The sequence below is a fragment of the Hemiscyllium ocellatum genome, chromosome 22 (genome assembly GCF_020745735.1).
Source record: "Hemiscyllium ocellatum isolate sHemOce1 chromosome 22, sHemOce1.pat.X.cur, whole genome shotgun sequence".
Taxonomy (NCBI): Eukaryota; Metazoa; Chordata; class Chondrichthyes; order Orectolobiformes; family Hemiscylliidae; genus Hemiscyllium; species Hemiscyllium ocellatum.
The window spans coordinates 54,059,677-54,072,995 of record NC_083422.1 but is presented as its reverse complement, the minus strand read 5'-3'; the positions used below and the strand labels follow the sequence as shown (position 1 = coordinate 54,072,995).

The following is a 13,319-nucleotide window of genomic DNA, read 5'->3' as shown; positions in this document are numbered from 1 at the left end:
TTCAGTACTTACACGATGATTCTAGTCCAGTCCTGCTAATGCCTCTTGACCCTGCTCTTTACTCTGGTGATTACTCTGAAATGCCTGTTTTATTTTCAGTTATGCCATTTTGAAACTTCTACCAGGTCATCTCCTGAAGTATTGGCCCTCCCTTTTCAAGGTTGCAGGAAACTAGCAGCTGCTCCTTTCCCCTCTCGCTTCGACTGTCAGTGAGCATTTCATCTTGATTGCTTTATTTCCGCTAATTAGTTCAATTTGTTGTTTAGCAGCACAGAATTTGAGTATGACTGCAAAAAGATACATTTTATCTGGTCAGGACGCTTTGCGAGTGTACCGAGTAAAGGGGAACGCCAACATTTTAATATTATTATTCAAGATAATATAAACATTTTTCTCTTTGAAGTGGCAATCTTCTGAAACATTCTGATGGGTGCAGATGAAAACTACCAATAAAATGTTTCTTTCGCAATGTTTAATTTCAATTATAATGACATTCAAATTAATCCTATGTTTTTTTAAGCGATATGAATCTTTAGACAGTGGTGGGATTGAGTGGGGATAATGTGGGGCAAGTAGATCAGAAAGCTGGGAGAGAAGGCCTTTACCATACAACCACCATCTCCCTATTTGCTTTTCCATGACTGATAAATAATGTGGAATCCTATGTACATATCTAGATATCAGACTTTGCCACTAGACATGTTGAACTAATAGTGTAATTCTGAACGTAGATTGGAGAAGTTGTGAATAAAAGCAAAAAAAAAGTGCTGGCGAAAATGAGCGGGTCTAGCAGCATCTGTGGAGAGACCAACAGGATTAACATTTCGAATCCGACATGACTCTTGTTCAGATTCCAGTTAGTTTTGTTTCTCCAAAAAAGTTATCTCTTTTCTTACAGGTATATGGCCAGAATTGAAGATATGGAAGCTACAGACACCGATGATGTGGACCTCAACTATGGAGTGGTGGTAGACTGTGGAAGTAGTGGATCCAGGGTATTTGTCTATTTTTGGCCACAGCACAATGGGAACCCTCATGACCTGCTCGATATCAAGCAGATGAAGGACAAAAATAGGAAGCCAGTGGTTAAGAAAATCAAACCAGGTAACTACAGTGTATGTGTATCCCACAAAACCAGAGGAGGCTGTGCTGGTTTCAAGGATCAAGCATAGCCTGTGTGCCACAGCATTCGTTTCAGAATCAAACAGAATTTCTCTGAGCAGCTAAGAATTTATTGATATCCCCCCAGCGTTTTGTGACAGCAGGAGCTTCCAACGTTCCTCTTATCACATTCCATGCACCAGCTTGCTTCGGTTTGTGTACCTAATAAGAGCTTGTGTTTAAATCTCATGCCAAAATCTTGGGACACGTCATCCCTGTAGATGCTCCCAGGGATCACTTGTTTCTCAGAGGTCCTGTCTTTCAAACGGGCTGGAAAAGTAAATTGAAGTATTAAGTTGAAAGAGACCAAGATGTCACACTTAACTTATTGTTCAGTATGGCCAGCAGAGGGCAGCAATTTGCGAAGAGTGTTGAATCAGAAACCAAAATATTGACATTTACCTCATAGATACTCAGCTGCCTTTGGCTAAGTCTGGAATTTATTCTCGTTCACACGATGATGCAATTCCTTTGTGAAAGCCAGGTTTGAAACTCCCTTCACCACACTCTGAAGGAGGGCATTCCAAGTCCTAACTGTTCACTGCACGGGAAGGTTTTACCTCCTGATGCTTTTGCTACTTTTGCCAAGCCCCAGTGGGAATGGTTTCTCCCAGTCTCCTCAATATTTTGCATGCCTCGAGAAGATATCCGCTTGGCTGACAGGAATAGTCCCAGCTGCTCCAGTGTAATCTCATAACTGAACTTTCACGTCCCAGGAACCAGTCTCGTGAATTTTCTCTCCACTTGTTTTAATGGATTGATATCTTTCCTAAAGTGTGGTGTCCAGAACTGCATGTACTATTCTATTTGAGGCTGAATATGTATTTTGCATCAGTTCATGATAACTTATTGTTTCTGTCCCTTATGTCTGTATTCTAAAACTTAGAATGCTATATACTTAATAGCAGCTCTCTCAACCTGTCCTGCCACCTTCAATGTTTTGTGTATATACACATCCAGTCCTGACTGTTCCTGCACACACTTGAAAATTGTCTCTCTTTATTTTATATTTTCTTCATTTTCTTCCTACAAAAGTGAATTACTTCTCTTTTTTTCTGCATTAAAACTCATCTGTCACTTTTCAACCCATTGTCCAACTTGTTATGTCCTTTAGATGTTTAACATAACCTCTTTGCTTTCGAGCTTAATGTCATCTGCAAACTGAAATTGTGTCCTTTAGGCTGAAATCTAGGTCACCGTGAGGGCAAGATCCCCGTGGGGCTGCCTGTGAGGGGGAGATCCCCGTGGGGCTGCCTGTGAGGGGGAGATCCCCGTGGGGCTGCCTGTGAGGGGGAGATCCCCATGGGGCTGACTGTGAGGGGGAGATCCCCGTGGGGCTGACTGTGAGGGGGAGATCCCCGTGGGGCTGACTCTAGGAGCCAGCGCTGAGTTAGCGGATGTTGAAATATTGGCACAGCATTTTATTCCTGATTAGAAATCTTTTGGCCCCTCTCCATGGACTGCAGCAAAGCTGAATCTGTGCCTTGTCTACCTTGCTAGAGACATAGAGATGTACAGCATGGAAACAGACCTTTCAGTCCAACCCGTCCATTCTGACCAGATCTCCCAACCCAACCTGGTCCCACCTGCCAGCACCCGACCTATATCCCTCCAAACCCTTCCTATTCATTTACCCATCCAAATGCCTCTTAAATGTTGTAATTGTACCAGCCTCCACCACATTCTCTGGCAGCTCATTCCATACACGTACCACCCTCTGCGTGAAAAAGTTGCCCCTTGAGTCTCTTTTATATCTTTCCCCTCTCACCCTAAACTTATGCCCTCTAGTTCTGGACTCCCCCACCCCAGGGAAAACTTTGTCTATTTATCCCATCCATGCCCCTCATAATTTTGTAAACCTCTATAAGGTCACTCCTCAGCCTCCGACGCTCCAGAGAAAACAGCCCCAGCCTGTTCAGCCTCTCCCTGTAGCTCAGATCCTCCAACACTAGCAACATCCTTGTAAATCTTTTCTGAACCCTTTCAAGTTTCACAACATCTTTCCAACAGAATTGCACGCAATATTCCAACAGTGGCCTAACCAATGTCCTGTACAGCCGCAACATGACCTCCCAACTCCTGTACTCAATACTCTGACCAATAAAGGAAAGCATACCAAATGGCGCCTTCACTATCCTATCTACCTGCGACTCCACTTTCAAGGAGCAATGAACCTGCACTCCAAGGTTTCTTTGTTCAGCAACACTCCCTAGGGACCTTACCATTAAGTGTATAAGTCCTGCTAAGATTTGCTTTCCCAAAATGCTGCACCTCGCATTTATCTGAATTAAACTCCATCTGCCACTTCTCAGCCCATTGGCCCATCTGGTCCAGATCCTGTTGTAATCTGAGGTAACCCTCTTCGCTGTCCACTACACCTCCAATTTTGGTGTCATCTGCAAATTTACTAACTGTACCTCTTATGCTCGCATCCAAATCATTTATGTAAATGACAAAAAGTAGAGGCCCCAGCACCGATCCTTGTGGCACTCCACTGGTCACAGGCCTCCAGTCTGAAAAACAACCCTCCTCCACCACCACCCTCTGTCTTCTATTTTTGAGCCAGTTCTGTATCCAAATGACTAGTTCTCCCTGTATTCCATGAGATCTAACCTTGCTAATCAGTCTCCCATGGGGAACCTTGTCGAACGCCTTACTGAAATCCAGATAGATCACAACTACTGCTCTGCCCTCATTAATCTTCTTTGTTACTTCTTCAAAAAACTCAATCAAGTTTGTGAGACATGATTTCCCATGCACAAAGCCATGTTGACTATCCCGAATCAGTCCTTGCCTTTCCAAATACGTATACATCCTGTCCCTCAGGATTCCCTCCAACAACTTGCCCACCACTGAGGTCAGGCTCACTGGTCTGTAGTCCCCTGGCTTGTCTTTACCGCCCTTAAACAATGGCACCACGTTTGCCAACCTCCAGTCATCCGGCATCTCACCTGTGACTATCGATGATACAAATATCTCAGCAAGAGGCCTAGCAATCACTTTTCTCGCTTCCCACCGAGTTCTCGGGTACACCTGGGGATTTATCCATTTTTAACCTTTTGAAGACATCCAGCACTTCCTCCTCTGTAATCTGAACATTTTGCAAGATGTCACCGTCTATATCTTCAATATCCTTTTCCACAGTAAATACTGATGCAAAATATTCATTTAGTATGTCCCCCATTTTCTGTGGCTCCACATAAAGACCGTCTTGCTGATCTTTGGGCCCTATTCTCTCCCTAGTTACTCTTTTTGTCCTTAATATATTTGTAAAAACCCTTTGGATTCTCCTTAGTTCTATTTGCCAAAGCTATCTCATGTCCCCATTTTGCTCTACTGATTTCTCTCTTCAGTATACTCCTACTGCCTTTATATTCTTCTAAGGATTCACTCGATCTATCCTGTCTATACCTGACATATGCTCCTTCTTTTTCTTAACCAAACCCTCAATTTCTTTAGTCATCCAGCATTCCCTAAACCTACCAGCCTTCCCTTTCACCCTGACAGGAATATACTTTCTCTGGATTCTTGTTAGCTCATTTCTGAAGGCTTCCCATTTTCCAGCCATCCCTTTACCTGCAAACATCTGCCTCCAATCAGCTTTCGAAAGTTCTTGCCTAATACCGTCAAAATTGGCCTTTCTCCAATTTAGGACTTCAACTTTTAGATCTGATCTATCCTTTTCCTTCACTATTTTAAAACTAATAGAATTATGGTCGCTGGCCCCAAAGTGTTCCCCCACTGACACCTCAGTCACCCGCCCTGCCTTATTTCCCAAGAGTAGGTCAAATTTTGCACCTTCTCTAGTAGGTACATCCACATACTGAATCAGAAAATTGTCCTGTACACACTTAAAAAATTCCTCTCCATCTAAACCTTTAACACTATGGCAGTCCCAGTCTATGTTTGGAAAGTTAAAATCCCCTACCATAACTACCCTATTATTCTTACAGATAGCTGAGATCTCCTTACAAGTTTGTTTCTCAATTTCCCTCTGACTATTGGGGGTCTATAATACAATCCCAATAAGGTGATTATCCCTTTTTTATTTCTCATTTCCACCCAAATAACTTCCCTGGATGTATTTCCAGGAATATCCTCCCTCAGCACAGCTATCCCTTATCAAAAATGCCACTCCCCCTCCTCTCTTGCCTCCCTTTCTATCCTTCCTGTCGCATTTGTATCCTGGAATATTAAGCTGCCAGCCCTGCCAATCCCTGAGCCATGTTTCCGTAATTACTATGATATCCCAGTCCCATGTTCCTAACCATGCCCTGAGATAAAGCCCATACTTTCCCTTGCTAGCAATCCAAGATGGAAGACGGGAAAAATTTCTGGCTGTAAGAGCTGCTGCTCCTTTTTTTTGAGGTATTTTAGGTGTTGGAGGTGATTTCCTTGAATTCCAGGAGCAGCAATTATACGCTGTTGCATTACTTTGGAACTTTGGGGAAAAAAAAGTCAAAACAACAGCAGTTTTAAAAGGGAGAAGAGCAGACAAAGGAAGCACATGGTGAGGACAGTGCAGGAGAGAGAGAGAACCTGCACAGTTACTGCCTTTGCTGTTTGAATTTGGGTATCACTGGACATCGGAGTGCATCTGGGAATATTAACAAACAGTGAAATTCACAACTAATCTTGGAGGAACTGTTGGGCGAAGTTCACAGCACAGAATCAGATAAGTTAATTGTTGTTATAAGTCTGTCCAAGAGAAAGGACAGTAGTGAGTATAGTGGATTCTTTCCTAATTAGATATTTTTAGAGATAAGTCTCTTGATTAAACTTAAAATATAAGCCATAGCTATTAATTTAACCAGGGGCAGTGTTTGTAGAGGAATAAAACGGTGTTATTTGCTGGGTCTATAGATTGTGAAGGAGCAAAAATGGCCTTTGCAGTGATATGTACTTCTTGTCAGATGTGGGAGTTTAAAGAGCATTTAAGGGTTACTGCTATAAATGCTGTTGGATGCAAATCTTATCAGATCAAGTGAATCGGTTGGAGAGACAGATAGAAGTGATGAGGAATTTGCAACAACAACAGTATGTGATGGATAGCAGTTATAGGAAGGGGGAAAGTCTCAGATACAGTCACATAGGTGGGTTAACTCCAGGAAGGGAGAGAGATGTTGACACTTAGGGCAGGAGTCTTTTGTGGATATACCCATTTCAAACAGGTATGCTGTTTTGGAAAATGTAGAGGGTGATGGATTCTCAGGGGAACATAACACGAACAGCCAAGTTTCTGGTATTGAGACTGGCTCTAATGCAACGACGGGGTACGTGTTAGGGGATTCTGTAGTCCGAGGTACAGACTGACGTTTCTGTGGCCAGCAGAGAAAAAGCAGAATGGTGTGTTGCTTCCCTGGTGTCAGGATCAAGGATGTCTCCGAGAGGGTGCACAATGTTCTCACAGGGGAGAGGGGCCAGCAGGAGGTCATTGTCCACATTGGAAGGCAACAGGTTGAGACTCTGAAGGGAGATTACAGAGTTAGGCAGAAATTTAAAAAGGCCGTCCTCAAGGGTAGTAATATCTGGATTACTCCAGTGCTACGTGCTAGTGAGGGCAGGAATAGGAGGATAGAGCAGATGAATGCATGGCTGAGGAGCTGGTGTATGGGAGAAGGATTCACATTTTTGGATCGTTGGAATCTCTTTTGGGATAGGAATGACCTGTACAAGAAGGACGGATTGCACCTAAATTGGAAGGGGACTAATATATTGGCAGGGAAATTTGCTAGAACTGTTTGGGAGGATTTAAACTAGTAAGGTTGGGAGGTGGGACGCAGGGAGATAGTGAGGAAAGAGATCGATCTGACACTGGTACAGTTGAGAACAGAGGTGAGTCAAACAGTCAGGCTCAGGCAGGAACAAGGTAGGACTAATAAATTAAACTGCATTTATTTCAATGCAAGGGGCCTAACAGGGAAGGCAAATGAACTCAGGCCATGGTTCGGTTATAATACAGCCTGAGAACTGATTTGATGGAGGGATGCGTCAGAGACAGCCTGCTGGAAGAGACAAAACTCTGAGGGGATGTTTGTGCTGGAGAGATGGTGGGAGCTCCCTCTGCTGAGAGAGTTTGGTCCCCTCTGTCCCATTTCCCTTAAAAACAAGGTCCCTTGCTGTACAGTGGTAGTGTCCCTACGCTCACCCACAAGGCCCAAGTTCAAGTCCCATCTGCTCCCAAGGTGTGTCATAACGTCTCTGACCAGGCCGATTAGAAAATATTCAATATTTGGTGACTTACTTGTCACTTGTGGGTGGCATTCTAACCTTTGCCTCATTTGTAAGTTCAAATCCCCGGGACCTCAGCACACAGTGAAGCTGACCTTGCACGGTGTGCTGTCTGAAATGCTGTCTTTACATTAAAGTTTAACTTCTCTGATGGCTCAGCTGGGTCTTAAAGAGAGGAAAGTACAATTTGTAGTTGAGGCAGTTCTCTCCTTATCCTCAGCAGCGACTCTCCCTCAGACGTCCCCTCCAGTAAAGTGAGAGAGAAAATTGGTTGCTCATCTTAGGACAAGTGGTTAGAATGCAGCTGGTCTGTCAACATTTCACCATCTGAATTATACATCATATGAAACATTTGAGACCAGGTCTGGGATGTGTCGTGAGGCACCGTGTAAATGCAAGTTAATTTTTCATTAAACACGATCTACTGTAGATCTGCACTGTTTTGTTCTGTGGACCTCTGCTGCCACCCTGTGGTTATGTTAATGAAGTAGATCCATAGCTAATGAAGAATTTGTCTACAGTGCAGCCTTGTCTGATTCCAATGTGATCGTGATTGACCTGGTCTCACGCTACTCACTCCAAGTCTGCTGAGCTCTTAATAAATTAATTATTCAGGCTGTGCTTTGCTTTTGAAATTGAAGACTGATTTGTTGCTTATTCTCCAAGCATAAAATCAAACCTGGTTCTGTTTTTAACAGCATGTCACTCCCTGCCCAGTGGGGACATTGGTTGTCATTCAATTCACTTTACAAATCATTGTGGAGCTCAGCACAGTGCTCTGAATCTCCACAGGACAGGTCCCATCTGCAGAAAGACCATTTCGTCCCACTGAGAACAGAACAAATGAGGCACTGAAGGTTTTGGGTAAAGAGGCTGGTGGAGAGGATAATAGAACATAGAAAAACACAGCGAGGGCCTTTGGCACTCGATGTTGCACCGATCCAAGCCCACCTAACCTACACTAGCCCACTTTCCTCCATATGCCTATCCAATGCCCGTTTAAATGCCCATAAAGAGGGAGAGTCCACCACTGTTACTGGCAGGGCATTCCATGAACTCATGACTCGCTGAGTAAAGAATCTACCCCTAACATCAGTCCTATACCTACCACCCCTTAATTTAAAGCTAATGTTGAAGAGTTTCTCAGAATAGCCCCTGAGACTTGTTAAAAAAATTTTTCATGGGAAGATGGCATCACTGACAGGACCAGTACATGTCACCCATCTCTAACTTTCCTCGTTAAAACTGAAAGAACTAAGTATGCTGTAATTCAGAAACAGAAATAGAAGTTGCTGGAACAGCTCAGCCAGCCTGGCAGCATCTATGAAAAGAAATTAGAGTTAACGTTTCAGGTCTGGTGGGTCAGGTTCTGGGGAAGGGCCACTGGACCCAAAACGTTATCTTTGAAGCCAACCATCTTGTTGTGGATCTGGGGTCATGTGTAGGCCGGGGAGATAGGGCAAAAATCCTTCCCTATAACTAGGCAGGGTCTTAACAGCCATCACAGCATGTCTTGATCATCATTAGGTTACTTTTCAATTCCAGATTTACTAATTGAATTCAAATTCCGCCAACTGCCACGCTGAGATTTGAGCCTGGGGCATCTGGATTATGAATCCACTGACATTCCACAAACTCCTCCTAATTATATACCATCCCTCAAACTGCTGCTTCATTTGGCAGATTTGAGTGACTGTGTGACTTCCTACTGGATCAGGTGTCCCCTTTCTCCATGTCTCCAGCTCAAGAGAACTCCTAGTACAAGCTCAGAGTACTATTTGGATGCAATTTTCAATCTTTCTCTCTGTCGGTCTCTCCCTTTCTGTCTGTCTCTCTCTCTGTCTCTCCCTTCTGTCTCTCTGTCTCTTCCTCCCCCCCCTCTCTTCCTGCCCCCCTCCCCTCTTCCTCCCTCCCCTCTCTTCCTCCCCCCCTCCTCCCCTCCCACTCTGTCTCTCCCCCCCACCCCCAACTCTCAGGGGGCCACAAAAGATCCTACAGGTATGATTTTGAGGCATTCTGTTTGATGCTGTGCCCAGTATTTACCCCTCAATCAATATCTCCCAAATGGATGGTGTGGTCATTGTCCCCTTACTTGTTGTGGGAGATTGCTGTGTGCAAATCAGCTGCAGCGTTTCCCATGTTCGAGCACTGCCTACACTGAGGAAACCATAATTCTCTGTCAAGGTAGTTGGAACATTCTCACTTCATAAAACTCAGTACACAAATTCTCTCTTCCATTCAGGGCATTCCCAAGCACTTTGCTACCAATATAATGTGTTGAAATGTAGTCCCTGATGCAATGTGAAGAAACTTGGATACCAATTGTACACTCGATATCCTCCCATAAGCTGCAATGAGAGAGAGGGCAGTACTCTGTTCGTACTACATTGGTGTGTCAGTCTGGCAAAGCTGATGTGCTCATATCTCGTTGGAACTTGACATGTGATCTTCAGACTCTTCAACCATCACTGAGTCAATGTCAGCTTATCTTGTAAAGCGCAAAAGCAGTGCTCGGTATTTTTTGGTTTTAGAGTTGTAATTTAATAGTGTCTTAAATAAGCTGAGCTGTGTTTTCTTTAAGGTGAGTTAGCAGTGAAGGGGCATCCTGTCTATAACACAGAATAGTGGACTATTCTGAAGAAGTCATTGGATTTGACATATTAACTGTTTTTCTTTCACGATGCTGTCACATCTGCTGAATATTTCCAGTACTTTCTGTTTTGATTTTGCTTTTATTTAGATGTTTTGTGTATCCTTGAGCATGATGTAATTTTACTGCCTTCCTGTGGTTACAATAATTATGAATCCTGACTATGAAAGAATTTCACGTATGTAGATTAGTTTAGACTCCCTGCAGTATGAAAACGGGCCCTTCGGCCCAACAAGTCTACACCGACCCTCTGAAGAGTATCTTCAATGTCCATTGTATTAATGCAGTCTAACTGAAGTTATTATAAACAGCAGCTATGCACTTCGCAGGAAGCTTTTTTATATAAGTTCTGAAAAACAACAGCATGAGTACTGTTGCTGTTGAAGGCTGTCCATGCTTACAAGTCACTGAAAGCTAACATGAAGGTGCATCAAGCCATTTTTTTTTTCATTCGTTCAAGTGGCGTGAGTGTTGCTGGCCAGAGCAGCATGCGATGCTCATCCCTCCCTTATTTCCCTGGAGAAGGTGGTGCTGAGCTGCCTGGTTGAACTGCCTCTGTGGGAGGGTGTGACATTGCTGTTGGGAAAGGATTCCAGGATTTTAATTCAATGACAGTGAAGGAATAGTGAGATATTTCCAAGTCAGGATGATGTATGAACTGAGAATTTGCAAATGATGGTTCCTGTGTATGTGCTGCCTTTGCCCCTGGTATGGTAGAGGTTGCATTGTGGAAGGTGCTATCTATGGAGCTTTGGTGATTGTTGCAGATGGTACACACTGCTGCTACTGTGTTGGCAGCAAAGGGAGTGATTGGTGGATAGGGATTACCAAGCATACAGGCTGTTTTGTCTTAGATATATAGAAAATAGCTGCAGGAGTAGGCCATTCAGCCCATCGAGTTTACCCCACCATTCAGTATGATCAATGCTGATCATGCAATCTCAGTATCCCATTCCCGCTGCTTCTGCATACCCCATGATCCCTACAGCCTCAAGAGCCGCATCCAGCTTCCTCTTGAATATATGTTGAAGGAACTGGCCCCAGTGACTTCCTTAGGGAAAGAATTCCACAGGTTCATAACACTCTGAATGAAGAAATTCTTCCGTGAATCTATCCTGAAATGACTTACCCCATATTCTTAGACTGTGACCCAAGTTCTGGAACTCCCCAACATCAGGAACATTCTTCCCACATCTAGCCAGTCCAGTCTCCTCAGGATTTTGTTTCTATGAGATGTCCCTAATTTGTTTCAATCACAGTGAGTATAAGCCTAGTCAATCCAGTCTGTCTTCATATGTCAGTCCTTCCATTTCAGGAATCAGTCTGCTGAACCTTCCCTGGACTCCCTCAGTAGCAAGAATGTCCTTCCACAGACTAAGAGACCAAAACTGCGCCCAGAATTCAAGGCATGGCCTCACCAATGCCCTGTATAACTGCAGCAGCAGCCCTACTCCTTGGATGTTGTCAAGCTTCTTGAATGTCATTGAAGCTTTGTCATCCCGGTGAATGGAGAAGCAAATGCTACGTTGCCTGTTATTGTGAGAGAATTTGTGTACAGAGGCACAGAGGGTTGGATTCGCTTAGGTAAAGCTGTAGGTATGTAGACTGCACTTGGAGTCTTGTGTCCAGCTTCAATCTAAGGAAGGATGCAACAAAGGATCACCAGAAATGTCCATGGGATGGTGGTACTGTACCATAATTGGGGATAGATTAGGTTGGATCTGTGTTTTTTGGAGTTTTAAAAAGTTAGAGTTGACCTCATTATAAATTTTAAAAGTCTTCATCATAGAGTCATAGAGATGTACAGCATGGGAACAGACCTTCAGTCCAACTCATCTGGATATCCCAATCCACTCTAGTCCCACGTACCAGCACCTGGCCCATATCCCTCCAAACCCTTCCAATTCATATACCCATCCTGATGTCTTTAAAATGTTGCAATTGTACCAGCCTCCACCACTTCCTCTGGCAGCTCATTCCACACACACGTACCACCCTCTGCGTGAAAAGGTTTCCCCAGAGGTCTCTTTTATATCTTTCCCCTCTCACCTTAAACCCATGCCCTCTAGTTCTGGACTCCCCACCCAAAAAGAAGTCTTGTAGGATTCAAAAGTATAAATGCAAGAAAGAAGTTTACCCCTGGCTAGGGGTATCATGAACCAGAGGATGCAGTCATAGAGACACCATTTAGGATGGAGAGAAGCTCCTTCATGCAGACTGTAGTGAGTCTTTGGACATTTATTCCCACAGATGGTGGTGGAAGTAGTCTGTACGATACACTTACCAATTTCTAAATAAAGAAAAGGGACATGATATGGTGCAGGAAATCATTGTTGAGGCTGCAGGTCAGGTGTGATCTGGAATTTGCACGATACTAGCTTACAGTTCAACAGGTTTGTTTTGAAACCACAAGTCTTTTGGAGCACTGTCCTTCATCAGGTAAAGTGACTTCTCCTGATGAAGGAGCAGCACTCTGAAGGCTTGTGTTTTCACCTAAGCCTGTTGGGCTACCACCTGTTGTTCTGACTTCTGACTTTGTCTACTGCTATCCAACACCAGCATGTCAATATCATGATCTAGAATGGCAGAGCAGTCAGTATGTAAGTTAGCTCACTGAGCTGGAGGGTTTGTTTTCAGATGTTTCGTCACCATCCGAGGTAACATCATCAGAGAGAATTTCCAGTGAAGCACTGGTGGTGTGTCCTATCACTCAATTTCTAGGTCTTGGTTTCTTAAGGTGGGTGATGTCATTTCCATTTTTTTCTTTTCAAGGGAAGGTGGATAGGATCCACCTTAAGAAACCAAGACCTATAAATAGAGAGACTGAACATACCACCAGTGCTTCACCAGAGACACTCACTGATGATGTTACCTAGCATGGTGACGAAACATCTGAAAACTAACCTTCCAGCTCAGTGAGCTAACTTACGTACTTATAATCAACCTGAGTTACAAATTGTCTCAAAAACCGATGGTGTGGCAGTGTCAAGAGCCTGAATGGCTGCCTGCTCCTACTTCCTCTTACAAATGGCATTCCAAAACCTAATGAACCTTTTGATGAACATCTGTTGCACCACTCTTGCAGGTATCTCGACATTGGCCTCCTCCCCAGCAAAAGCCAGCGATTATCTCCGTCCTCTCCTACAGTTTGCTGCCACACATGTTCCTGTTACCAAGCACAAAGAGACACCATTATACATCCTGTGTACTGCTGGAATGAGGCTGTTACCAGAAAGGTACTGCATTCGCAATTTGGAGAATTTCACAGACGCTTCTC

General features: G+C 43.9%; 1 protein-coding gene across 1 annotated transcript in view; it reads left to right on the top strand.

The window, feature by feature from the left end:
• Window positions 1-13,319, top strand: part of LOC132826363 (ectonucleoside triphosphate diphosphohydrolase 4-like) — a 74,626-nt gene that overhangs the window by 24,868 nt on the left and 36,439 nt on the right. Inside the window, exons 4-5 of the mRNA XM_060842238.1 lie at window positions 899-1,104; window positions 13,128-13,278. Coding sequence (XP_060698221.1) covers window positions 899-1,104; window positions 13,128-13,278 — 357 coding nt within the window. The remainder of the gene's footprint in view (window positions 1-898; window positions 1,105-13,127; window positions 13,279-13,319) is intronic.